Here is a 27,936-nt window from a genome sequence, read left to right as displayed (position 1 = left end):
CAAAAGTCAAAATCATAGTATGCTTTAAAAACTGCTGTCCCTATTCAGACTATAGTCCTGACACAAGTTGATGGTACCTACTCCAGCTTGGATGGCTTGGGTTGGTGGCCTAATGGTGAGCGTTGTTGCCAAGTTCTAGTCCCAAAATTGAGGACGGTTAAATGCTGCCGCCTTGTAAAACTTTGCCAACAGATACGGAACCATATTGCTAACATTGTTGTTTCAAACAAAAAAAAGAGTTGAAAAGGTAATACTTTTTCACGGACTATATTATTAAATAATTGCACTTCTCCAGGCAAAAACAAGGAACTGAATAGCCGAATAACTCACGTGATATCAATCTTACACACGAAAAAAAAAACAATTCCCGAAATCGTGAATTAAGTTCATGAATGTGAGAACCACGAAGGAATATATTCGCGTTCATAGTGCAATTGCACCATACTCATGAATAAATTCCTTCGTGGTTCTCACATTTATGAACACAATTCACGATTACGGGAATTGTTTTTTTTCTGTGGAACTCCTTCTAAGCCAATACTCTAACCACATCTTAGCCAAGCTCATAACATCATTGGAAATTGTATCGTTTCATACTACCCTTCACCCTAAGATCTTTTTAGCATAATATTCATTTCATGGACTCTCTGAACATGCTATGAAACAGACCTTGAACGCACCCCAATTTAAAAGAACGCCACTCTCAAACGCAAGCACACCAATACACCCTCACCGAGCTGTCATCGGCTGCGGCAACCCAAAACAGCAACAAAAACATTGAGCCGAGTCTCTGCCCAATTAGCACTCCTGTGTGTTGCTGCTGTTGATGCACACGAAATTTTTATTTATAAAGTAACTATTGGTGGTGGTGGTGCAGGAACACCGACAAGGTAGCTGCTGTAAGTATCGATAGAGTATAGAAAAAAGCTCACTTTCATTTTAATTTACACACAACGGCGACGACGTCGGGAACCACGTCGCACATCTGATTTTTGTTTATTTTTAAATAGAACGCAGTTTTACCGTATCATTTTAGTGTGTTGTTGCAGGTTGCGGGGAGCTTTTGGACAGACGAATGCAGCGGAACTAGCTGGCTGGAGGTGTATCGATACCCGATAGCAGTGACGTTGCTAGCAAGTCTGGTCAAAACAAGTGCGTCGTGTTATTTTTTATCGATCTGTACTCTCAATAGCTGATGGGAGCGATGAAGTCTGAATAGCTATCATTACGATAGAAGTACGTCATTGGAGGGTCGAGAGAAAAATCATTTAGCATTGGGTGAATCCATCGGTGGATGTAGTGGAAGTCAGAATGTTGGAGGAGGGTAATCAAAAAGATGACGAGCAAGTTCAAAAGCAAAAGGAGATCCAGAATCTGATACGGAACACGCAGTTCAACGGAACTATCCGGTACTCGGACACTTTTCTCGCAAACAACTACAACAAGTTGCAGATGCAGCTGAACTCGCGATATATCTCTCAGGTGAGGATTCCGGATAAATTTATCTTTCAAAATAATAAGTAAACGTATGAATTGTAGATCTGCTGCCCGCGTCGAGTCCGTGGTTCACTGCCACATGTCCGGATGCGGCCGTACTATATTCCTCAGCGGTCACGAACCAAGAGTGAAAGCTCAGACCCATCAAGTATGGTGTTCCTGGAGACTATACGAACGGTGGACGCCATCCAGAGTGCAACCGTTCCCAACGCAGCGTCCACAACTCTGATGGAAACCAGTGACCCGTCTACCTCGCAGATGGATACCTCGGCGGTGATACCTCGATGCAATACTTTGGTCAAGTCCAAGTCGCTGGAAGATTTGGTGCGAGCAATCAAGTCCATCGATGGATCGCTACCGTCCCACGAGATGGAGTTTATGTCTAGTCGCATACAGAAGCTGAAGGTTCAGGAATAGTGCCACTACCGGGAAAAGGGGGCAACAACGAATAAATTATTCATGTCTATTTTACTCACCGACGCGCACTGGGCTCACCTCATGGCAGTTCTACGGAATTTTAACCTTACATTATAATTAGCCAATATTATTAGACATACTCGCCGTGCAAGAAAATTTTTGTAGAACTGATTGGGCACGCAACAAAAAGGTTTAGGGGAAGAAACACTTTAATGGTAGCAAATTTCAGCAATAAGAGCAGCTTCGGCCGTTACTTAGAGATTGACACGCGTAGCATTATTTATTTCAACTAAATGTTTTCAGTATCAATAAATATTTGAAAGAGCAAAGGTTGTTTCTATTTTTTCAATCGTCAAACTAGCTTACAGTGCACCAGTGGCGGGATAGCACATTCACAGTGATGCGTGCCTTGAGGATCCTGCAACGGTTCCAGCGAATCTCCAACGTTCAACGTTAAATCTCCAAACTTGCATTGACCTTGCGAGCCGCTCGAACTTCCTTGGACAATTTTCGCAGATTCAGAAGCTTGAGTGATAAAATAATCATTACCTCATGTCAGAAATTGTATTACTAGTTACTTACGCATTCTCCAATCCCATGGACAGCAGATTCCATCCTTGTAGACAGGAGCCGCTCCGGCTTGCAGCTTCTCAACGGCGTAGATCTCAAAGCTACACTTTTGCTCAACGCAGCTCCCTTCCAAAATCTTCTCATCGAAGCCTGCATCGCAGTAGCAAGACCGGCACGAATCTCCAGGCACTTGCATCTTTTCCCCTTCGTAGTACGTATGACCTCCTAAGCTGCACTTGGCCAGCTTATCCTTGTCCGCGTCACAAACTTCCCCCGTGGAACAGCACCGACCTGCTACGTACTGCCGAATGCAACCCTCTTTCCACGGTCGGAAGAATTCGGCGCAATCCACGTGGGCATAGATGAACTTGGCCGACTTGTCCACGTCTCTGAAACAGACAACCAAATCCGTAACATCCACCAAGCCACTTCGACCAAAACTCACTCAACGCAGTTCACCAAGGCTGTACAAATCGATGAAGTCTCAGCATCCGGAACCTTCTCTCCAATCGCATAGCTCTTCCCAAACAGGTAACACTTGTCGGATCTTCGACCCACCACGTTTGGACAGTCGAAGCTCACCGGACATCCTTCGGCATTGCGCTGATCGCTGGGCGTACACCCCATTGAGATGTAATGTCTTATGGGTTGATTGCATGCCAGCGCAGCACCGGCTATTCATTTCGAAGAAGCTTCGATAAGAACAAATTCAATAGCGAAAACCCCCCAAGAGAATCTACTCACCGCAGCACGTAATGACTAGCAAAGCGAACGATCTTCGCATTTTCTCAGGTGCAACTGAGCGAAGCCCGGCGACGACTGTATGCTTTTATTCATTCAAATTGGAGACGATGGGCAAAGTGAAGACAGTCAGTCAGTCGGCACTGCCAGCTGACAAACAGGTCTCTCTAGTTCAATTAACTGCTTTGTGCTAGCCAGGGTGTGAAGAACAAGAATTGGGTGGGTGGGTGGGTTTTGAGATTGTTGTGGACAGAAAGTGCTTCGGAGTAGAAGATAATAATTAAAAAGAATCACAAGTTGACTGAGCCAGATGATGCTAATTAGTTGTAAATAAAAGTCTATAGATTCCAAAATCCGGTTTGAACACGTACTTATATTGGAAATATGATAAGTAGTTATCTAAAATATAAAGGTAAAAAAGAAAGAATGATGTGATAAAATAATTAAAATTAGCCGGCTGTTTAGAAAAATACATTTTATTCTAAAATCAGAACATGAACCTAAAGTTTTAAATCTCAAATATAAAATTATTCTCAAAATCATAACGGAACCCCAAATCACTCCTTCTGAAGCTTGGCCATCACGCACTGCGCCAGCGGCGGAATCTGGCAGGAGCACTCGTACGTGTACTGATCAGTGACCTCCGTCTCCAGCCGATCGCCCACGTTCATGGCCAGCCGTCCGTACTGACACTGCAGCTGCTTATCCGTGTTCTTGCTGCTACCCTTGATGAGCTTGTCCGAATCCTTGGCTGTGTGTGACCAATGAAAACCAGTTTTTTGTTTGTTTTTTAACGACTCTGGGATGAGTTTCGAATTATGACCATAACTTACGCATTCTCCACTCCCACGGACAGCACCGATCTTCGTAGTACACCGGAGCGGCTCCCCCGTAAGCCTGTTTGGCGTAGAACAGCTCAAAGCCACAGGTTGACTCGTAACAGTACGGATCACTGCCAATGTTGGCCTCGTTGAAACCCTCGTGGCAGATGCAGGTCAGACACTTGTTCGAGTTCGGATGCATCCGCTGGCCGGCCAAAAAGTCATCGCCGTTGACGGTACACTTGGCCAGCTTCTTCTTGTCCTCTCCGCAGACCTGACCCGCCGAGCAGCATCCGTTTGGTTTGTACGTCCGAATGCAATTGTCGTAGTCGAACCGGTGGAAGAACTCGGCACAATCGACGTGAGTACAGCGGAACTGTGCAAACGGTGAACCACTAATCGAGAGGTAATCACCAAATTGATAATGGAGTTCAGCAGAAAATCCCCCCCAGTAATCTCTTCCCTCTTACCTTCGACAGTAGCACAGTGCTGAACAGAATGGAGCCACCTTTTCGTTCGGAACCTGCTCACTCAGCGCATAAGTATCACCGTTGAAGTAACACTTTGAGTTGACATGGTTCGTGATGCTGGGACAGTCGAATCTTTCCGGACACTCCGATCCTTTCTTGTTGATCGGCGTGCATTTCATCGTTGAGTAGTGCTTTGTCGGGACATTGCAACCCAGCGTGATGGCCACTGAAGTGATGTTATATTAGTCAAATTATTATTTTTTCGACATCATAACACTCTCACCTAGACCGAATAACAGCGTTAATTTCACACTCAACATGACCACTGAACTCTGACTTGATCAAACAGCGCAGAAAGCCACTTACTAGATGCAATCTCATCCAAAGACGACCACCGACTGATCGAGAGTTGTTTTTATAAACAAATTTTATTGGGATTCTCTCGTTGGACTGAGTTTGGGTTGTCCATAAATTATCTCCTAGTAGAGAATCACTTCTTAGCATAATTATATATGAATTTCATATTTTCTAATGACACTATCTAAAGACAACCCCCAACCCAACTCTCTCAAGTAGAATTTGTGTAAAGAGTATTGATTCTGCTCAATGAATTTCCTAGAAGACTATCTACGTTTGTTAGTCATACCAGAAATAGACTATCAATTCAGAGAAGAGATCACTCTGACTAATCATAAGCATTTCTGGAGTAAAAATCCGAAAAATCCAAAAGTGTTTTTTGCGGTAGTATATCCAGAAGAAGTTTTCATAAAATTTTTAAAAGTTCAAATAATAAGTAAACAATAATTAAGAAAAAGTTGATGAATAGTATTATTTTAATGTTCTCAAAGTGTCATGATTTTCTCAATGAACATGATTTCGAATCGAAAAACGGAATGCATTTTCGGATTCTTTAGACAATTTTCCACTAAGAGAAGGTAAAATATGTTTTTATATAATAAATATTATGTGTTTTTCAAAAATGATTAAAATAAATCATCAAATTTATAGGCATGAATCAAATTTTCTGTAAAATGTGAAAAACTTTGATTCGTGCTTCGAATTCAGTTTAAAGGCAATATAAATCGATAATATTATAAACAAAACTAGTTTTAACAAATTTCAGGCAAAATTGTAACTTTTCAAAAATTGTACCTAAATTTTTTATATATTTGTCAAAAAGCTTATAAACTTATCCACTCATTATATAGATTATAAGTTAGTTTTAAGGTATCCCTTTTCCTTTCTGAAATCTGAATAAATATAAATTAAAAAAAATAATTAGACTTGAAAACAGGAAAAAATATGTAGCAATATTTTTATAGAATTTTATCCATATTTAAAAGTAAACAAATAAATTGGAAATCTAAAAAAAATTAAGTTAAACTTTTTTTTTTATTTTAGATTAAACTATATTTAAATGAAACTATATAAAAATAACAAATAAAAAAATCAATTGATACACTTCAATCAAATTTTATTTATATTTGTAACACAGTTATGTCCGAGAAGCATTCCTACTTATTCTGCACACAGTGAACCATCGGAGGTATAGAGCACTTACAGGAAACATTCGTTCGATCGGATGACACATAGTCCCCAACGTTAAGAGTTAGATTTCCAAATTTGCATTGCAGCTTCGGATTGATTTCATTTGCATTCTCTGGTTGTTCTTCATGGATTACCGTATCCTCATCACTCGCTGTGAATTAGAAGTAATCACATTTTTTTAAATTTCAGACTAAAATTATGTTTAACTCACGACATCTCCACCAAATTGGACAACATCCACGTGTTCCATAGAACACCGGACTGCAGCCGTTCATTAGCTGCTCCAAATTCAACAACTCGATGCCACAGTTCAGCTCGTAGCAATTTGGATTCCCTCTTATGGTACTGTTGTCGAATCCTTTCTGGCAACTGCACTTGTAGCACGATTCTTCCCGTGGATACATCATCTCGCCTTCCAGATAACGTGTTCCTTCCAAATAACACTCGGTGAGCTTTTTTGTCTCATCACCGCAAACCTTTTCAGTGGGGCAGCATTCGAAAGGTGAGTACTTAAAGATACAGTCTGTCCCTCGTGCCGTAACTTCCGGACATGAGAACGAAGCACAGATGAAGGATGAAAAGTGGTTCAGGCTGAAATATTATCAAGTCTTGGATATGCTAAGATATTTATCAGGAGATTGTAAAACTTACTTAACGCAAATACAACCAGCATAGCAAGGGGAAAGTCCTTCGTCAAATTTAGATAAACTGCTCTCAGGCTCGTAAATGTTTCCGTTGAAGTAGCACTTCCGGTTATCGCGATCCGCGAACGATGGACATTCATATCTGAGAGAACAAAGGTTGAAAGTTATGAAATCTTCGAATGTGAATAAATCCTGCTTGAACCTTGTTGGGCAGCCACGACCTTCCTCGTGGATCGGTTTACAACCAATTTCGGAGTAATGCTTTATAGGAATCTGGCATGGACCATCATCACAAGCTAAAATGAAAACATTATTAATCTTATCAATTGAATGAACAAAAAACATTTCTGAGAATTGACTCCTCCTGCGACCTGTTCTAAGATAACATTCGATGACATCATCTAATCATTTGCATTTGAGCTATATCACCAGATACCCACTGAATGATGAATAATTTGTGTAATGATAATTCGTACCCCCATTCCGTGTCTCCCAACTGTCACTCACGATACACATGGCTGATTCCAGCAACACTATATTTGAATGTACATGAGGTAAGAGCAGCCTTGTCGTTCAAAAATGAAAACTAAAAATTTTCAGCATGGCTGCTAAACGCTAAATTCTTTATAAATGCCCATAAATTAAATTCCGAGGAATTGATCGAAAAATCTTTAAACACAAAAGGTCAATTTAAACTTAAGATTGATTGAAGTTGAAAGTAAAATTCTTTTGATAAAAATTAGCATTACCTTGAGCATGAGCATGAGCATGAGCATGGTTGACTGCCAATGAGCTGCTACTCCGTTATTGACAGATCAGCTGAAGTTAAACAATGAATCAAAAATGATCAGTGGGAGCCAACCATCCGTTCACTGTTTAACCCCTGAAGATCCCGACTTTATTAGTCAATACCGGCGCCCTCCCAAGAAGCCTGCAGTTCAACAAAAGGGAGGAATGTTAGTCCGATAGTTGAAGTTGCAGACTCATCAAGCACATAGTTTTTCGCTATATACTTGTTGATACCGCTTGAGACCGTTGAATCCACAGCATCTCCTTCAAGCATCACGTGATTATTTTTTTTGGGTTAGTAGGATAAGGTATTGGCTTTTCGATGCCTCCCGAGCTACGATGCTATGGGGAGGACTTTCATAACAAACCCGTCGGCGAGCCTTCCGAGCAACGATGCTATGGGAAGGTCTTTCTAATTAGCACACCAAAACACTCGCGCACAGGTATTTAAATACTGAATAAATGTAATTTTTCATCACGATTACCCAGACGACATTGATGATATACACGCACAGAAATTTTGTGAGTTTGAATCAACAAACTTGTTTGTATCTTGGATTATTGAAGTGACAAACCAATTTTGTGAGTTTAATAATCACTTATTATCAATCCCACAAATATTTTGTCAGTTTGGCAAACACGATTGTTGTTTTCACTTCGATTTTTATTGACGTGTACTAAAAATTAGGAGTGTATTTTTTCAACGTCACCGAATACCAAGATGGCCGAAAACAAGAAAAAAGGGCGAATGTATTTCTTCCCGCTGAATTGCCGAATTCGGCAAGTCCGTAAGTATTTATTGAGTTTTGAAACGGATCTGAATATACCTAATAAATTCATCTTTTCATACCGATCAGGGACGGTCGCAAATCAAACTAGAAATTACTGGTCCAGTTCCGGAGAACGTTCCGGTTTTCCTGATAATTTCAGGTAAGAGTGAATTCTTTGGTTTTTATTTTCTTTTAGGAACAACCGAGCAAATAAGTTGATTGCCAAGTGATGAATATTTTTTTTCAGTATTTTCCCAAAATGATCCCACAACGATGACAGCCAAGGATTTCCCAGGATTCCCCAGGGAGCTGCTTGAAAATAGAGTGTAATACGAGGACAAAGGAGTGATTGCCCGAGTCGAATTTTATGATGAATGTAAGTTTGAGACACACTTTTGCGTTTTAATAAAAGAAAAAAGAAGAAGAAAAAGAAAAAACCAGAATAGCAGTTTGATAAAATGGATTCTTCTTTTGATAAACATGTTTGTTGAACCACCACTCATGTTTGTTGTTAGATTAAAAATGTCACGTTAGGGCATTGACAAACATGTTTATCAGAACCACAAAATTGTTAGGTTGAATTTGACAAACATGTTTACTGGCCCTGAGATGACAATCCTGTTTGTGGGATGCACCCAACATTTTGCTAGGTTTACAATCGGATTTTTCTGCGTGTAGGAAGGACTTTTTTACAGTCATTTACAGTAACACTTAAACTTATTTTAATGCAACAATTCACACGACGTCGTGCCTCCCGATCAACGATGATGTAGGAAGGACTTGAGCAAGCCAATCAGGATGAAACACGAAATAAAATTCTTTTCTTTTCACACACAATGCCACATAATTGACCGCGCGTCACCACCCAACAAATTGAACTGATTTTCTTCTGCTTGTGGGCAAGCCAACCAGGATGAAACACGAAATAAAATTCTTTTCTTTTCACACACAATGCCACATAATTGACCGCGCGTCACCACTCAACAAATTGAACTGTTTTTTTCTGCTTGTGGGCAAGCCAACCAGGATGAAACACGAAATAAAATTCTTTTCTTTTCACACACAATGCCACATAATTGACCGCGCGTCACCACCCAACAAATTGAACTGATTTTTTCTGCTTGTGGGTAAGCCAACCAGGATGAAACACGAAATAAAATTCTTTTCTTTTCACACACAATGCCACATAGGGGAAATTCTCGTATCTTTGGCAGGTTAAGCTCTCGCTCTTAACTCCATCCAATTTGCTGATTTTCACTATTTAAACAACTAATTTTGCAAAACTTTTGATAGAAACTTGCTTGCTCACTTCTTATTCAGCTATTTATCACTCGATTTCAGTTGAAAACGCTTTTAATTAGCTTTAATTGAATGTCAAAGTTCTGACCTGCCAACATTAGAGGCACGCTGGAATTAGATGCTGTTCCCCTAATTGACCGCGCGTCACCACCCAACCTTTGATAAAAATTAGCATTACCTTGACACAATAAATTCAGTGTAACCAGAAATATAACAACAATTATAACCTTCTCCATCACCGATTGTTTGTCACTGAACAACAGTAAATAGGTTGAACTAATTTAAATCTTTTATTTTCAATCGGAGCACAACAGTTGATGTTGCCATCAACGAAACAGTACCGCAAATGACCGAGTGCCCGAAAAACTGATACCTATAATTTACAGGTGTCACATTCGTTAGAAGCGAATTAGATTTTTTTATAGTTAACCCTTGATTGACCTTGTTTGATTGTTCAAAAAAAGAAAAAAAATATTTATGATTATTTTTTTATCATCGTCAAAATAACTAAATTTCAAATAACAAGATTAATTATTTAAAAAAATGATGAAGGGTCCTTTAAAAAAAAAGCAACCATGCCACTATGGTACATTGGGTGGCCAAGTTTCAAAAAAGTTACCTTCTCCAAATATTTTTTGGTATTTGTTTCTCGAATGTAAACATTCTAACTAAGAAAAATCCAAATTTTCAAAGCTCTAAGTTTGTTCATTACGGAGATATGCAAGCTGAAAGTCAAAAAATGGAGTAAAAAACTAGCATTTTTTCAAAAAAAAAGGCTGATTGTTTAATTTTAACATAGCTCAGCCATTTTAAATGTTTTATTAGGACAAATATACATCGTTGGAAAGGTAATGAGATAAGCTTTGAAACTATTAATAGATAAAATGTTGTTTCCAAACCAAAAACTGAAGTTTTCATCGAATAACTGGAGCATTTTTTTGACAAATCATATTTTTTTGTGTTTGTTAATCGAGTACTTTTTTTGCTAACCGATGCTAAACATGAAACTAAGATCACTTGAAAGATTGGATTATAATCTAACATTGCTGAAATTTCCAGCCTGCGATTTTTTGCGTTTTCGGAGATATGCCATTTTGAACATTTACGTTTTATCAAAATTTGCTGCAATCTACATTTTTCACTTGTTTTGCTACCTACTTCGTGGGCATCGTCGCTTCAAAAATCAATACCTGGTTTCAAGAAGTTCGAAATGACTTTATTGGAATTTTCTGTTGCCTACATTTAAAATTGAGTACCTTAGTCAAAATAAGGTATTCGTACCGAAGTTTCTCAAGCGAAACTGGAGAATCTCAGTTTGATACCGGAAAAAGTATTCAGCAAAATGTTGACTAAGCATGATGAATTTCTGCGATCAATCCATGAAACTGATCCACATTTAAGTTCTATGTTGGTTAGTACAAAACATCATAAAAAGTACCTTTAACATATCCTGAAGCTGTCACAAACTCTATAATCAAATGAATTTTAAGAATATGGTTTGTATTTTATCGTTTTACTTCATAATTAATATTTTGAATAAAATTAATTTTTCTGTTATTTGATTTAACAATTAAAATTTTCACAATTTATGCCCGTAACCCCGGGTCTCAAGTTATATGGCATGGACTCACAAAAAGAAACACACAGCAGTAAATAATAAATATTTGACTTAAAATGAATTTATTACGCTTAACAAAATTTTGTTGGAGGGGAGGAGGAGAGGGGGGGGGGAAGAAAGAGGAGGGAGGGGTTGTGTTCTTAAAGTGGGGATGTATTAGCTTATCCATAATTTAATAATATAAACTTGCAATACAATATATACGCAATTCTGTTGCACTTGCAAATGTATGAAAAGACTATTTATTATAAACAATCAACTATTGAAAAACATGAAAAGTCATAAAAATCGACGTATATCATTTCAATACCATACAATTACCCAAATTTGTATGAAAAAACATTTAAAAAGCAAAAAAATAATTTGGCCGCCTGTTTGTATGGAGATGGCCCATAGTGCATGCGCACTCCCTTATTTTTGCTACCCCCACATATACGTGTGCGTGTGCTAGTTGGTTAAGATGAAATTTACTATTTTATTTCTTGGCAGAAAATTTACTATATTTCGATTCTGTCAATTTAGGGAGCCCAAATTTATAAAACTTTGACGAAACTGAAGCGTTTAGTGACATCAGCTTCTAAAGTGCAAAGTGCAGATAAAAAATTAAACGCGTTTTTGATTAAAAAAAAGTTATTTTTTATAAGAGTTCATACTGATTGGTGCGCTGGAAGTGGGGACGCGAAGTCGTGATTATTCAGGTTAATTTTTTATGTGTGCTTATGCGTCGCTGTTCGTATGGGGTGAGTGCATAATTTGTAAAGGTGGTGTAAAAAATATTCGGAGTGAAAAGTGATTTTTTTTGTGTGCCTTTTGTCGTGAATTGTGTGTGTCTTAATTTATTGTTTTGTGATTTTCAAAGCCCTTCCTATATCATCGGATCGGAAGGCACGGCGTCGGGTGGATTGTGTTCAAATTTATTTGTTTTCGCTGAAAAAGCCATTTCTATATAATGATCGAATGACGCACTGACAATTTGGATCGTCGAGTTAATAGTGGAGCAAAATAACTGTGTGTGAGTAATTTTGTGTGTTAACCAGAAAGACCTTCCCATAGCATCGTTGCTCGAAAGGCTCGCCGACGGGTCTGTTATGAAAGTCCTCCCCATAGCGTCGCAGCTCGGGAGGCATCGAAAAGCCAATACCTTATCCTACTAACCCAAAAAAATATTAATCACGTGATGCTTGAAGGAGATGATGTGGATTCAACGGTCTCAAGCGGTATCAACAAGTATATAGCGAAAAACTGTGTGCTTGATGAGTCTGCAACTTCAACTATCGGACTAACATTCCTCCCTTTCGTTGAACTGCAGGCTTCGTGGGAGGGCGCCGGTATTGACTAATAAAGTAGGGATCTTCAGAGGTTAAACAGTGAACGGATGGTTGGCTCCCACTGATCATTTTTGTTTCATTGTTTAACTTCAGCTGATCTGTCAATAACGGAGTAGCAGCTCATTGGCAGTTATTTTTTATAACAGTTCAACATTAGTTCTGAATATTTAAAAATGTTAAAAAAGCAATCCTAATTTAAAGTTACTCAAGTTGCATTTCGGGTTAAAACCTTTATCACAAATTGAAATACAAATTGTGTAACTTAAAATTGCGATTTCTTATTTAAGATTTATTTTAAGATTTTGTAAAAGGCAATGCTAAAAATAAAATAATAATTATTAAGAATTTGGTAAATTACTTCATAATACAAAATAAGCTGTAAACTAGGTTTTAAAATGAGTTTTGGATAATAGCATAACTGTAATGATGTAATAGTAGTTTATGCACCAAGTTAGAAAAAGAAGAACATGAGCCGTATATTTATCCAACGAGGTTCACCGACTAGGATTAATACGACAAGTGCTGGAAAATTTATGTTTTGTAAAGAAAAACACTCTTTGAACAGAATTTTAAGTAACGACCATGTGTTTTGTTAATTCACCGTTCTAAACAAAACAGTTTGGAAAAGTATTACTTTTCCATACTAGTTCTTAGAAGTTGTATCGACAAGTAATACTTTTCGACTCTGTTTTTTTTATTTATTTTTTTTGTATAGAAAATGAGAAAGACAGGAAATGTAGTTTCACAACGGATGTACAAAACAAGCATTTTGTTTCTCCCTCCCCTTTCCCCCCCCCTTCCCCCCCCCTTCTCCCCACTTCTTTCTTTCTCGAACAGATTACTATTTTTTCAAAAAGATTTTTTATTAAATTTGTTATTCATTGATTGATAACAAAACTTCTATGCAAGTTTATATCAAGGGTAAGCTTATAATTTGGGTTTTCAGAATCATGTTCAATTGAATTTTTTAATAGGCAGGGTTGAAAGGGTTTTCTCTAAAGTTTGTTCCGAGAATTAATGTGGTTCTCTTCTCTTACATATGATTCAATTTCTGGGATGTATGCAACAGTGACGAACCACCCTAATTCTCCAAACATTTTTAGGTAAAAGACCATTATGCCCTGAACCATTTTTCCTTTTTTTTTATTCAAGATGCACGTGTTTCTGAGGATCCCCAAGTTTATGCTAGTGTAATCACCCTTAACTTCATAGAAAAATGCACTGCACACTTTAGCAATCCCTGCTTTGAACACATTGAGCCATCGGTGGAATAGTACACTTGCACGAGACGCACTTGTCCTCAGAAGAAATCGAATCTCCAACGCTCATCGTCAGTTTGCCAAACTTGCACTGCATCTTCGAATCCTGGGCAGAGCGAGGACCCTCTTCAATGATTGTATCCTTGTCTTCAGCTGTAAAATTATAATCACGACTAACTGAAAATTAAACTAGACAAAAAAATCCAACTCACGACATCTCCACGAAATCGGACAGCACCGATCGTTTCCAAAGTAAACCGGAATACACCCAAGGGCCAACCGTTCCGCGTTCCTCAGCTCAATACCACAGTTGATTTCGTAGCAGTTGGCATTTCCCACCACGGTACTGTTATCAAATCCCTGCTTGCAATGGCACTTGTAGCAGGAATTCTTCTCCGGGAACATCGGCTCACCCTCTCGGTAGAGCTTTCCCTCGAGGTAGCACTTGCCGAGTTCTTCAATTTTCTTGCCACAAATGGAGGGACCTGTGGTGCAACATTGACCCTTGGTGTACTGGTAGATGCAGTTTTCCTTTCGTCTGAAAAACTCCGGACATTCGTTGGTGGCACAGTTGAAGGAAGCTGGCGAGGAGTAGCTTGAAAAAATCTAGTATTATGCATATGTTCTAGAATTAGATACAATGAAACCTACTTCATGCAACGACAGGCCGGTGAGCAAGGTACCAATGCTTGATCACTTTCGGATAGTGAAGTTCCAGGCTCATAAGAGTTGCCATTGAAGTGACACTTTTGATTGTCACGTTTCCATAATTTTGTACAGTCGTATCTTCAATGAGTTGAATCATTAAGACCTATTCATTTATTTTTCAAATTCGCACGCACCTGTTTGGGCAATCGTAACCCTGATCTTTTATTGGTTTACATCCCAGTTCTGAGTAGTGCTTCGGGGGAACAGGGCAATCAGCTGAAAGATTACGTTTAAATAGAAGATTACTTAACCTTAATCGATGATCTACCGTAAGTGCCTTATCAGTTTCAAACTGTTGAACTCTTTGTTTACAAATAAAATCAGATTATGGTATGAAAATGTAGTTATGCGATTCATCGATAGTTTAAAACTTCATGACCTAAAATACTAAACAGTATCTCATGTTAAATAACACTTTACATCGATGTTTTTCTCAAATAAAAACACCTTAAATATACAACTGATCAAACAAAAGAATCTCTGAACAATCTGATTCAAACTTCAGTCACAGATATTGACTACGCACAATGTGTTGTCTCTTATTGTCAATCGCATTTAAAAATTTATAATTTCAGTAATTTTGCAATATCTCGCTATTTTTAACTTTTGCTTCAAATTAGAACAACTACGTCTAAGCCTCGCACGCTATGTCTAATTAATATAATATTACCATTGCAAAGTGCAGCTAATGAGCACAGCAAAATTGCACCGATAACGTTCTTTCTCATGATGACCGGAAATGTCTTTGACGTTTGCGGAAATAATTAATATCGAACGTTCAAGAATACTTTAAAAAAAACTAGGAAATTTAAATTTAACAGAGCAAAAATAACCAACTCCTTCCTCTATTGAACTCAAATCCAACTGACTAAGATCTCTGGTGATTACGAGTGTTTATAGACACACAAGAAGCAGATGGCAGCGCTTATAACTTCATATTCAAACTGATGGCTTTGCTAGTGAAACAGCATCAGCTAATAATCGTCTGCTGCTAAATAAACACATATATTCAAATTCACAAAAAAAAAGAATTGCGATGCTACTGACACCTTTTATGAGCGTTCGATATTTGTACCAGAGGTTATGGAAATTGTAAAGATTTTTTACAAAAATAAATAATAAATTATTGCTTTATACATTTACTGTAATCTTTTACCATTTTACCCATCTTCTTATTAGAGATTAAATTAAATAATATGAAATAGGTATTTGATGAAATATTCCTTTTCATTAAATAATGTTAAAAACAAAAAAAAGCAAAATTTAATAAAAATAATATTTTTGAATGATTGAGAAAATTTAACACTTTATATTTTAACATCTGATCTGGTCTGGTGGTTGATAAGATCTCTTTAAGTTTAAATTTTGTGATTTTGTTTTCCCGGTGTCATCTAATTAACCCTAATTTTTATAATCATTTTGATTTTCAGTATTAAAACTAAACATTTTTATCTATGTTATGTTCATTTCTATAAAAATAATAAAAGACTTAAAACCAATCCCAGCATTTGAAAATATTAAAAATAAGTGTTTTTGGCCTACTTCAAAGGTAACATTTTATTCCAAAATTTGAATAATTGAAGGAAAAAACAAAAAAAAAATATTACATAAAGACATAAAATTCTCTACGAAATCGGTATTTTTTTTAGAATTTTAATTTTTGTATTTTTTAATCCGACTGAAACTTTTTTGGTGCCTTCGGTATGCCCAAAGAAGCCATTTTGCATCATTAGTTTGTCCATATAATTTTCCATACAAATTTGGCAGCTGTCCATACAAAAACGATGTATGAAAATTCAAAAATCTGTATCTTTTGAAGGAATTTTTTGATCGATTTGGTGTCTTCGGCAAAGTTGTAGGTATGGATATGGACTACACTGGAAAAAAATGATACACGGTAATAAAAAATGTAATGATTTTTTATTTAACTTTTTGTCACTAAAACTTGATTTGCAAAAAAACACTGTTTTAATTTATTTTATTTGTTTTAGAGGACATAAAATGCCAACTTTTCAGAAATTTCCAGGCTGTGCAAAAAATCTTTGACCGAGTTATGAATTTTTGAATCAATACTGATTTTTTCAAAAAATCGAAATATCGGTCGCAAAAATTTTTCAACTTCATTTTTCGATGTAAAATCAAATTTGCAATCAAAAAGTACTGTAGTGAAATTTTGATAAAGTGCACCGTTTTCAAGTTAAAGCCATTTTTAGGTAACTTTTTTGAAAATAGTAGCAGAAATTCATTTTTTTAATTAGTGCCCATGTATGCCCACTTTTGAAAAAAATATTTTTGGAGAGCTGAGAAAATTCTCTATATTTGCTTTTTTGAATTTTATTGATACGACCCTTAGTTGCTGAGATATTGTCATGCAAAGATGTTAAACAGGAAAATTGATGTTTTCTAAGTCTCACCCAAACAACCCACCATTTTCTAATGTCGATATCTCAGTAACTAATGGTCCGATTTACAATGTTAAAATATAAAACATTCGTGAAATTTTCCGATCTTTTCGAAAACAATATTTTTTTTAATCAAGACTAACATTTCAAAAGGTCCAAATTTTCAATATTAAAAAAAACGTGATTCGATTATCCGAAGTGAATTTTGTCCGAGGCCTTCGGATAATCGAGTCTGGACTGTATAGTCATTTTCTGTTGCAAATTTGTGTTGCATCTTAAAATGTTTTTTGAAGTTTTTATTGATATTACTTCAGATGTTTGTAAAAATCATCGTATTTTTATCTCCGGTACCAAATTTTGCATAATCTTAAACTCTAAGATTTTTTTTAATCCACTTAAACATATTAAAAAAAACTAAAAATAAATATTACGTATTTTGGGGATTCAACTTTTAGTGATAAAATGTCAAATGAAATTTTCTTTTCCGTGTACCTACTTATTTTTTATCTGAGAAGTCCTCATCATACCACTGACCAACAAAAAATGACAAAAATGACTGCGCAGGCTCAACTCGAGGGGAAGCATGAAGTTTGGGGTCCCCAAAAACACGTACACTTTGAATTTTTCAAAAATATTTAGACAGGGCCGAATGGTTTTTCTCCAAAGTTTGTAACAAAATACCTGTTTGCGAAAACGTAGATAATTACTCCACATTGAAACTACGTTGTTGGAAAACTAAACCAAAACAAGATAAATGCATATAAAAAAACTGAAAAGAAAATCACCTCCGGAATAAATAAAAATAATTGAAAAAATAATTGGTAGTAGTAGAGGGTAGTAGATGATAACGGTTGAAGAATAATTCTGGCGTGTCTTTCGAATATAAAAACAATGGAGAAAAAACCATTAAACAAAAAAAATATCTTTTAAAAACTTAAAAAATAAATTAAATTTAAATTAGCAAAATCGAGCAAAATCGGATTAACGAAAACAGTAAAAATAAAACTTGATTTGAATGTTCAAAAAGTGCATGCAGTTTATTGATCTTTTTGATTTCTTACTCAACTACAATGTATACAATAAATAAGTGAAATAATTTTGTACGTTTTGCTGTAGATTTAAGCACCAACGGGATAACTCAAACGAATACTGAACTCCAACCAGAGTTAACATTCCCTGCTCTGGATGCAATGCGGCATCGGCGGGACAGTGCACTTGCACGAGACACACTTGTCTTCCGAGGAAATCGAATCTCCCACACCCATGGTCAACTTTCCAAACTTGCACTGCATCTTGGGATCGGTGACTTCTTCGGCTCCACGACGACCTTCGACGATGACGGTGTCCTTGTCCTCGGCTGTAAAAGTATGATTTTCATTGAGTCAAGACAATCTTCGATCAAGCTTTTTGGTTAAACTTACGACATCTCCACGAAATCGGACAGCATCGGTCGTTTCCAAAGTACACCGGAATGCATCCACGGGCCAGTCGTTCCGAGCTGCGCAGTTCGATTCCACAGTTGACTTCCTGGCAGTGCGGATTGCCCACCACCGTGCTGTTGTCGAAGCCCTTCTGGCAATGACAGCTGTAGCAAGATTCCTCCGTCGGATATATCTTCTGACCTTCCCGGTACAGTTCACCTTCGAAGTAGCACTCGGCCAACTGCTCGATCTTTTCCTCGCCGCAAACTGGCGCTCCCGAGGAACAGCACTGGCCCTTTTCGTACTGGTAGATGCAGTCCTCCTTGCGGCCAAAGAACTCCGGACAGTCGATCGAGGCACAGGTGAAGGATGCTGGCGAAGTTTTGCTAAGGAAGAGATTTCACGATAAATTAGATTAGATAAATTACAGTTATTTTTTGAATACAGATTTTACTGTGTATTTAACATTCCAAGAAAGAATTATGGAAGGAGTCTAATATTTTAATTATTTCAATCACTCACTTATTGCAACGGCATGCCGGGCTACAGCTGACCAGCTCCTGGTCGGTTTTCGACAGACCGGTTCCGGGCTCGTAAATGTTTCCATTGAAGTAGCACTTTTGGCCGTCACGATCCGTTAGCTTCGGACATTCGTACCTGGAAACGTGAGTGAGCAAACTCAATTAGAACCTGTTTTGTTCCGGTGCGTCATTCATTCAGCAAAATTATACAAATGATTTACGTTAATGGTGCGGGGGTGTGTAAACGTGATGCATTGTTTGGAGTGTCTAATAGTAATCTGTAGTATGGCGTAAATGGGGATCAAAATACTCACCGATTTGGGCAACGATGTCCTTCGTCTTTGATGGGTTTGCAGCCAAGCTCTGTGTAGTGCTTTGGTGGGACAGGGCATGGCTCTTCCGTTTCAGCTGAGGATAATAAAATTTCAAAATCATTGTCTTTTAGAAGCAGTTCGTAATGGAACAGTAGTTTAGACATAAGTTGCAATACAAAATGCAAAATTAAATTATAAAATAGGAATATATATCAATTTAATTGATTCGTGAATTTAATGTTAACAACATTTTTCAGAAAGACATCAAAAAATCACAATCATTAAGTATAAAAAAATAAATATATCTCAATATCAATTTTTTACTGGAATTAAAAATATATCAGTGCACAAATAAACACAAGGAGAAAAAAATCAAGGGGAATCTTTAATAAAAAAAATCCACAAAGATATTGTTTGATTGCCATTTCTACCTGATATTTAGGGTACCGTAAACTGGGGTCAATCGGGACACATGGGGTGAATTGGGACAGCAATTTTAACCATGTTGGAGCACAATATTTTGATTTTTCTGGTTGGTTTCGGTTAGAACAGACTCAGGCCAACAAAATGTGTACATCGATTTCCAAATTTAAAAGCTTTAAGTGCTCTAAAAACTGCTGTCCCTACAGTCTGAATGTAGTACCGATTCACCCCAGATTACGGTAGTGAATTTTCAAAATTTAGTGGACAGCGTCAAATTTGTTAAACTTTGAAATTCCTTGAAATCCCGTGAAATTCAAGAATTTTCTCAAATCAATGCTTAAAATTAACAAATCCAACAAATATTTCGTCCAAAAAGCCCTTTTTATTGTAAATAATACATGTTTTTAATTGAAAAAGAAAACATACATTAAAATAAAATGGTTACAAAATTTGCTAAGAAATTATAGAAATAGTACAGTATAGAAATAAGAAATAGTCGTATGTTAAAAAAAATCGGAATAATATAAATGATTTCAACTTCTATGAATTTTAGCTTTTTGTTTGTCCACAGAAAAAATCAATTCCGGTAATCGTGAATTATGTTCATGAATTTGAGAACCACGAAGGATTTTTTCATGAGTATGGTTTATTTGCATTATAAACGTGAATATATTCTTTCATGGTTCTCAAATTCATGAACACAATTCACGAACGCAGAAAAATATTTTGTACGATCAGCCTGTACAAGGTTTGATTCAACAAAAAATTTGTTGATTATAATTAACGCGGATTTTGCATTGAAACAAACCTTGATTTTTTCAATTCCACAAAAATCTTTTGTTCTTTTGAAAAAGTTGTTTTGACGTTTAGCGTTGATTCAACAAAAATCTTGATTTTCAAAATCAACAAAATGTTTTGTTGATTCAAATATGCATTAGTTTTCTGCGTGCGATTTCGAAAATTGCCTTTTTTCCGTGTACAGTTGTTTGCAATCGTTTAGGCCGTTGCAAATATTTTTTGAAGTTTATGTCCCTCGGCTCTGACCAAAGTCGAGGGGGGAAGGCGGGCAAAAAAATAAAAAATATGAAAATTGAAATTATTGCACACTTTGCACTAAATTCTCTACCCTTACAAATCATAACTGCACACCAAATATTTGCACACTTGAAATCCTACCCCTTCTCCCCCCCGCTCGCCTACAGTGGTGCGTGTCTCGACTGAGCTTTGTTGCTTTCGAACACTTTAGAACAGTTTCAAACTAGGGTGTGTGTCTTAGACAGTTTTTTTTTTTTCTGCGGTAGTTTGAGGTGTGCACTTTTGTATAGAGCTTTCCACAAGTTGCACGATTGTCTAAAAATCGCTGTAATCTGCAATACAAACCTAGGTTTCAACATTTGGATAAAAAAAAGTGTTTTAAAATGCATTTTACAGGCGTACAGTTGCTTTCCAATAATTAATTTTGAAAATATCGAGGTATTGACGGAATTTTTTTTTTCGCAAAAAAAAAACTTTTCATGGGACTGTACATTAGTATTTCATGAAAATTTAAAATGTTTTCAAAGGAGTTCAAACATGCTAAATATGATTATAAACGCGGGAAAATGCATTTTTACTGGTTTTCAGTTGATTAAACTTTAATTTTCATTAACATTTTGAAGTTTTTCGAAAAAATATTTTTTTGCCCCCTGATTATTCAGGCCAATTTTGAAGGAGGGGACGACATAAACCTTAAAAATTATTTGCAACGGCCTTATTTTAAAATAATAAAGTTTGTAATCTTGTTTTTTTAGTTGACTTGTTAACTTGTTGTTTCTTGTTAATCTGTCATATGATTTTTCTGAGTTTCGTGAAATTTTCACGATATTTAACACATATTTTGGTTTTATGCTTTCCGTGGAAATCGGAAATTTAAAAATTTAATCTCTGTTTGAAATTTCAAAGGAATTTCTTGTGACGGTTTGTTTACTTTAAAGAATATTTATGCTAGTCTCCAAATATCTTTCCACATGTCGGAAAAAAATTGTACAGAAAAATCAGGCTCCGGGTCCAGACTGCTAATAATTTTGACTAAACAAGACTATTGAATCTAGTTTTTCAGCTTTCAGCTTTCTAAATTTTATATGATAAGAAAATAAACTATTCATTAAACAATTATAAATTAGTTTGAAACATATTTCACTGATAAGATCAACAAAAATTAGAAAAGACTGGTGAATTGATGAAGAAAAATCAAAGCTGATTGTAAACTAGTAGAAAATAAATTATAAATAGTAGTTTGTGCAACAAGTTGAAAAAGAATATTTTTTAACCACGAGTCCTACATTTATCCAACGAGGTTCATCAAGTTGGAAAAATATGAAGGTGCCGAAAAAATAAAGTTTTGTAACTAGTTGCATTCAACATTTTTTTTGCAATTCTAAAAAACACTCTTTATGTGAAATTTCCACGATTTATGTCAATTCACCGTTCAAAGCAAAACAACTATAAAAATTATTTCTTTTCAACACAAGTGCATAAAAGTTCAACTTTTCAGCACCTATTTCAGTGCTGAAAAGTAGAGCTTTTCAGCACTTGTATGGAAAAGCATTACTTTTCAATTTTGTTATTTTTGGTAGAGAAAAATAGATTGAGTCAAAGTGATTTTCTACGGATTTTACCATTTCTCAGTTCTTCTCAATGAAATTAAATTCTGTTAAAAGGGTTGTGTAAGGGAAATCTTCAGATGACTTAGCTGAATAAATTTCGATCCTAGAACAAATCCTTTCATTTTTGCAGCTGTCTAAAGTTGAGGTTCGTATTTGGCTAAAAAAGACCTCTCAAAAAATCAACTTTCGATTATTTTGGTTGTAATTGTTTGAAAAGTATCCAAGTGTTTAAAAAATCACTACTTCAAACATTGTATCATGTCAATACGATTCCCTCGAACAAGAAACACTGTTGAATGATTTGTTTTTACCATATCTTTATATTTGAGCATCATTTTAGTTTCACTTGATACAATGTAAATTTTCAAACGATTGGCATTTAGGAAAGAGTTTATCAAATTCCACCATATTTTGGGAAAATGTTAGTGAACTATCTAAGAACAACTCTCAAAATATATTTGTCAAAAAATTCTAATTTTAAAAATTCTAAAGTTAAATGCTTAAAATTGATTTGTACGATTCACAATTTATTTGTAATTAAAAATCTCATCATTTTTTCTTCGTACAAATGAATTCAGTAACGCTCTAACTACTGTTTTAACAACGTTACATAGTTGGATTGTTCATAGTTGTAAACAATCAGCAATCACAAATCACTTTTTAGGTCCAATTGATATCACTTTATCACTCAATCTGCTTCTTTAAGTCACAACATCATTAAATCCAACAAATCTAGAACATTTAGAGTTTTAAATATTACAGTCACTTTATAACATCACCAAATTGACACTGGGATTTCCCCTCACTGAGTCAAACTGTAACAAATGCACCCAGTTGTCACACGTAACGCATCGTAATGAGCGAATAAAATTACCGTTGCAAAGTGCAACTAATGAGCAGCACAGCAGAACCGCAACGATGACGACCTTCTCCATCATAATGGCGCGAGATTCTCCGGAACGGAACCGGTGAACTGATTTCAACAATGAATGAAACTCGACTGAACCGTGAAAAAGGCACTGTTCAGGTGTGAACACTGGGGCTTCGCGGACAAACCGGTATTCGAACTGACTAAATTCGCTGATAAACACTGGCGTTTTATATATGTTTTGTCGTCGCCGTCGGTGAGAGCGCGGGGGAGGTGTGTTGGGTGATGACGACAGAACACGCCAATCACGTCACCTTCGGAACGGGGTAACCTTTTGCGAAGTAATTTGGAAATTTTGTACCAAATTCCCCCGCGGATATAAGGTATTTTAAGAGCTATTGTAATGCAAGAAAAAACCCTTATAAAGCATTTAGAAAAATATAGTTTATTTACTGTTTAAAACTGGCTGGCTAAGGGATAGCATCCGAAGTAAAGAGATTTTGCATGCTTTTATGCGTTTTGTTTCGCCATTTCCGTGCGTTTTTTAAACCGCGGTAAAAGAGGAAAAGGGCTTTTAGACTGAAATATGATAACAATTCGATAAATCGTGTCGTAATTGGGCTATAAATGCTGATAGATTTTTAAAAATGAATAGCAATTGAAAAAATAATAAGCCATTTTTATACACAAAATATTACAAAATTCATCGAAATCATAAACCTGAAACTTATATTTTTTGAAAACGGCAGCAACAAACCATCCACTTTATCGAGTGGTCTCTATTGCAAGTTTCTGCTCGAACCTATGAGTCTAAAGGCATGAATGAGGAGAGCACCTTAACCTCTTTTTTACTCCAAGGTTATATTCCACCACAGGATTCGAAGTTACGACCATTGGATTGCGAGTCCAACTGCCGACCAGCAACTCCACCATAGCAGGTTTCGTGTGTTAATTTTACTTGTGCCAGACGACTCCCACACCTGGAATGACTTAACGGCCTAACAATTTCCCATCCGATGGAAGGCTGGAGCAGATGGGAATCAAACCCATGATCATCCACTTACAAAGCGTAACCATTCAGCCACGCCTGTTACGAGAATTCATCACGGAAACTAACAGAAGCCATTCTGCATCATTAGTTTGTCCATATAATTTTCCATACAAATTTGGCAGCTGAGTTGCGTTGGAGAATTTGAACGGTGTGCGTCGCGGTTATCACGCAGGATTTTCGTTGCCGTTTCCGTCTCTGTTGTCCCCCCGATTGTGTGTGTATTTCGATCCGGGCGGTTTCGCGTTTTCGCATTTTATTTCGTTTTATCTTTCCACAGCCGGCTGTCTAAGATTAAATCATTTATGCTAAACTCAACACCAAAAAACCGGGAATAGTCTCATCCGCATACTCCGACTGATTGCCTTGAGGATGCATAATACATCACACCATTAAACGAAATTTATTGGTTATTGGGTCGCATCATCATCCTCTATGTTGAATCCTGGCCACCCTTACCCACTAACAAAATCCCAAGTAGAAGTAGTTTTCTGACACACGCGGTGGTGTGGATATCGTATAGAACCCACCCTTGGTAGCAGCCTGTGCTAACTAACATTCCCGTCCCATTCCCTCGAGATCTACAAACTGACATGGCGGGCGCCGTTGGTGGCCAACGACTGTTCCCTATTCGCACCGGCTCTAGTTTTGATGATCGTGATGTTTTATCTTTTCAGCGCATTCATGAATGCTGTTGATAAGGGAAACATCATTTGATCGTTGAAGCGTGTGACCGGTTGTGCTGATGGGATATTATGGTCCTGTTCAGCAACGGAGAAGGACAACCATGGGTGGTCTCTCATGCTAATGCTCATGCTCATAATTTTACATACAAATTTGGCAGCTGTCCATACAAAAATGATCTGTGAAAATTCAAAAATCTGTATCTTTTAAAGGAATTTTTTGATCGATTTGGTGTCTTTGGCAATGTTGTAGGTATGGATAAGGACAACACTGAAAAAAATGATACACGGTAAAAAAATATTGGGTGATTTTTAATTTCACTGTTTGTCACTTGATTTGCAAAAAAAAACACTATTTTTATTTTTTTAGTTTCTGATATGTTTTAGGGCACATTAAATGCCAACTTGTCAGAAATTTCCAGAATAGGCAAACAATCTTTGACCAAGTTATGAATTTTTGAATCAATAGAGGAGAGTGGGGAGACTTGATCCCCGGGGGCACTTGATCCCAAGCCTGTATCTCGTCAGCATGTGAGTTACAAAATTAGCTTTGTTCTAGAAAGCTGACGGGGTTTCTTACAAAAACCACCCTTTTTACAATCTTTCGGACTTTTGTTAAAATCGTTTTTTTAGCATAACTTTTGAAGCACTTAACTAAACTTTGTTAAAATCGTTTTTTTAGCATAACTTTTGAAGCACTTAACTAAACTTTATAATTTTCAATAGCGACTTATGGGACCGAAACGGTCCAAATCGGTTCAGCCAGTGCCGAGATAATCCAGTGCAATTTTTTTTGATCAACATCCCACCACACACACATGCATTTGCTCGAAATTTGATTCTGAGTCGATATGTATAGTATATATGAAGGTGGGTCTAGCAGGTCAAATTAAAAATTTCGTTTTTCGAGTGATTCTATAGCCTTTCCTCAGTTAGGTGAGGAAGGTAAAAAGTGCGTTTAGGGAGACTTGATCCCTGCATTTTTACAGTCACTGGAATTTTGAAAATGCCGGTTTAAAATATTTTTTTAAAGCACTTGGTATGATTCGAAGAGTACATCCGATGAAATACCCTTATCAGTCAAACATAGTTGAATGTTTAAGCTTTCAATTCATGTAAAAAGTTCATAATTTTGTGAGAAATTGACAAAGTTATGTGCTATGTTATGTTTCTTAGTTGCACTTTTTTGAACATGGGACAATTATGCGTAAAACGGCAGTAAACATCGAAAACTTTAAAAAACTCAAAAGATTTTTTAAATACCCCAAACATTCTAAAAATGATTCTAATCGCAGGGGAATGCATTTTAAATTGACTTCAGGTGATTGCGTCCCGTGTGGATCAATCGGACCGCGCACTGGACTCACAATCCAGAGGTCGCCGGTTCGAATCCCGCGGCGGGCGCTCTAAAATTCTTTGTGTAAATATGGGTATTCGGCGCCATCGCTCCGTCTCATGCTTTCATACACTTAGGAGCGCAGGGCGGCGAAGTCCTTGTAGATTAAAAAAAAGGAAGACACTAGTTGTTGGTACTAGCAATGGTGGCCGACAGCTATAAAGTCAACTAAGTTTTTTCGTTTTTGTTCAGGATTGCACTTGAATTTACATTGAAATTTTTAAGTTTTTTGAAAACATATTTTTTTGCCCACTGATTTTTCGGCTCGACTTTAAAGGGGGGCGGCGTGGGGGGGGGGAGACAAAAACTTTAAGTAAATTTGTACCAGCCTTTAAAAAAAATATCAAAAATTTTTCCCCTTTTCGTTTTTGTTTTTTTTTTTTCATTTCATTTTTCATATACGGTTAACAAAATACCTACGATTTCGTCATTCCCAAAAATAACCCATGAGTTTATGATATATTATTTTCCAAAGTTGACTGAATTTTCCTTATGATCGTCGATCGTATTAAAGGCTAAATCACCGATCGGTGGATAAATTCTGATCACTGAATAACTCATTTTCACTGATTTCCAAACTGGGCAAGGAGGCCATCCATAAACCACGTGGACAGTTTCTTACAGTCTGTGCATTCAGCCAGGTTGGAGAATTAGAGCTACAATTTTTATTTCTATTTTCTTCCCTACAAACCAAAGACGTTTGCTTAAATTTTGATACCGAGCCGATATTTTTACGCGATGGTTTGTCTAGGAATTGTACTGAGATTATTTTTCGAGTGATTTTATAGTCAGTGAGAAAGGCAATTAAGGCTGATAGCACAGGTGCCGCAACTTTGCTTATGCATCATGCGTCTCCATGAAATGATTTATCTCCTCGCGAGATACCCCATTGAATATTTATTTATTAGTTTGAATAGCACTAATCTCCATTTCCCCGAATTTTGCCAATGCAAAATAGCCTCATTAAATATTCAAACATTCAGCAACCGATCCATCACCTTCTCCGAAACCACCATCGATCACGTGCTTTTTATCTCAACAGAATCATTTCGCACGCCTGTCCGAAGAAGTGCTTCCGTTGACCCTGAACTCTGTCCGCTACTGAAAGCTGGCAACTAAAGAAATACAAACTGTTCAAGTTGCAAGCCGCCTGAAAGTCTGCTCGTTGAGGTGTCAGCGCGACACCCGCTGAAGTGCAATCTCGCGACCCATCGGCATTGTGCAACTCGAAAGGGACGATACTTAGCACGATCGTTAACGATCGTCAATATTGAAAGTTAACAAACAATCGATAATTTGCGCATTTTAAAGCAGAGCCTCATATTTTATGTCGGCAAACAGATAAAAAGTGTGGTGAAGAATCTCCTCTTTTCTTTCTCGCCGAAGCGCGATGTTCATTGCAAACCGGTATTTTTTCGTTTTGTTATTTTTTTTTTCGCACAGATAATTTCTGCAGGCGTTGAAATTTTCAAGGGCAAAAGTTTTGCGCGCCATCATCGGTGAAGAGTTTGTCACGTTTTAGCGAAATTCATCAACTTCCGACCTTCTTCCCACATTACGAAACGTTGTGGGAGTGTGCTGGTTAGACCGGTTAGACGCGAAATGGGTTTGGAGATTCATAGTGTCAACAGAAAAGTGCCAACAGTTGGGCAAATAAAATCGCTTTAGTTGTGGGTTTTTGGGATTTTTAATGGGGTTTTCTGTGGCAGTCATCAATAACAAAAACTATAAAATCA

The 27,936-nt window shown here is 36.9% G+C and overlaps 6 protein-coding genes and 1 long non-coding RNA gene across 9 annotated transcripts; 2 read left to right on the top strand and 5 right to left on the bottom strand.

Moving 5' to 3' along the window:
* The first annotated feature begins 747 nt into the window (after positions 1-747).
* LOC120421694 (uncharacterized) lies at positions 748-2,243 on the top strand. Of its 3 annotated transcripts, none has more exons than XM_039584932.2 (3): positions 748-899; positions 1,050-1,482; positions 1,540-2,243. In XM_039584932.2, exons 2-3 carry the CDS (start codon positions 1,312-1,314, stop codon positions 1,912-1,914), a joined length of 546 nt encoding a protein of 181 aa, XP_039440866.1. In that variant the 5' UTR covers positions 748-899; positions 1,050-1,311; the 3' UTR covers positions 1,915-2,243. The 3 variants fall into 3 exon arrangements, with proteins under 3 accessions (XP_039440866.1, XP_039440867.1, XP_039440865.1); XM_039584933.2 differs by having other exon boundaries at positions 750-899; positions 1,037-1,482; XM_039584931.2 differs by lacking the exon at positions 748-899 and having other exon boundaries at positions 944-1,482.
* LOC120421693 (uncharacterized) lies at positions 2,169-3,432 on the bottom strand. The gene is made up of 4 exons (XM_039584930.2): positions 3,229-3,432; positions 2,930-3,158; positions 2,497-2,873; positions 2,169-2,439 (listed from the first exon to the last, which is right to left on the bottom strand). Exons 1-4 carry the CDS (start codon positions 3,266-3,268, stop codon positions 2,267-2,269), a joined length of 819 nt encoding a protein of 272 aa, XP_039440864.1. The 5' UTR covers positions 3,269-3,432; the 3' UTR covers positions 2,169-2,266.
* A 251-nt stretch (positions 3,433-3,683) lies between these two features.
* On the bottom strand, positions 3,684-4,935 carry LOC120421689 (uncharacterized). The gene is made up of 4 exons (XM_039584926.2): positions 4,800-4,935; positions 4,517-4,742; positions 4,059-4,441; positions 3,684-3,976 (listed from the first exon to the last, which is right to left on the bottom strand). Exons 1-4 carry the CDS (start codon positions 4,834-4,836, stop codon positions 3,783-3,785), a joined length of 840 nt encoding a protein of 279 aa, XP_039440860.1. The 5' UTR covers positions 4,837-4,935; the 3' UTR covers positions 3,684-3,782.
* A 981-nt stretch (positions 4,936-5,916) lies between these two features.
* LOC120421677 (uncharacterized) lies at positions 5,917-9,891 on the bottom strand. Its single transcript, XM_052708089.1, has 5 exons — positions 9,745-9,891; positions 6,911-7,004; positions 6,716-6,850; positions 6,276-6,655; positions 5,917-6,215 (listed from the first exon to the last, which is right to left on the bottom strand). The coding sequence occupies exons 1-5, from the start codon at positions 9,800-9,802 to the stop codon at positions 6,031-6,033; spliced, it is 852 nt and encodes a 283-aa protein (XP_052564049.1). The 5' UTR covers positions 9,803-9,891; the 3' UTR covers positions 5,917-6,030.
* On the top strand, positions 8,089-8,646 carry LOC120421680 (uncharacterized). The gene is made up of 3 exons (XR_005606008.2): positions 8,089-8,285; positions 8,355-8,427; positions 8,515-8,646. It is a non-coding gene; the product is annotated as an uncharacterized LOC120421680 (long non-coding RNA).
* Positions 9,892-13,634: 3,743 nt separating the features above from the next.
* LOC120421706 (kielin/chordin-like protein) lies at positions 13,635-15,397 on the bottom strand. Its single transcript, XM_039584952.2, has 5 exons — positions 15,150-15,397; positions 14,614-14,695; positions 14,423-14,557; positions 13,984-14,366; positions 13,635-13,924 (listed from the first exon to the last, which is right to left on the bottom strand). Exons 1-5 carry the CDS (start codon positions 15,205-15,207, stop codon positions 13,743-13,745), a joined length of 840 nt encoding a protein of 279 aa, XP_039440886.1. The 5' UTR covers positions 15,208-15,397; the 3' UTR covers positions 13,635-13,742.
* A 2,494-nt stretch (positions 15,398-17,891) lies between these two features.
* On the bottom strand, positions 17,892-23,246 carry LOC120421705 (kielin/chordin-like protein). Its single transcript, XM_039584951.2, has 5 exons — positions 23,080-23,246; positions 19,138-19,231; positions 18,825-18,959; positions 18,303-18,688; positions 17,892-18,238 (listed from the first exon to the last, which is right to left on the bottom strand). The coding sequence occupies exons 1-5, from the start codon at positions 23,141-23,143 to the stop codon at positions 18,048-18,050; spliced, it is 870 nt and encodes a 289-aa protein (XP_039440885.1). The 5' UTR covers positions 23,144-23,246; the 3' UTR covers positions 17,892-18,047.
* Positions 23,247-27,936: the final 4,690 nt, after the last annotated feature.

Source organism: Culex pipiens, chromosome 2 (assembly GCF_016801865.2).
Source record: "Culex pipiens pallens isolate TS chromosome 2, TS_CPP_V2, whole genome shotgun sequence".
Taxonomy (NCBI): domain Eukaryota; kingdom Metazoa; phylum Arthropoda; class Insecta; order Diptera; family Culicidae; genus Culex; species Culex pipiens.
Note: the sequence above shows the minus strand (reverse complement) of the source record. Positions and strands in the feature narration are given on the sequence as shown.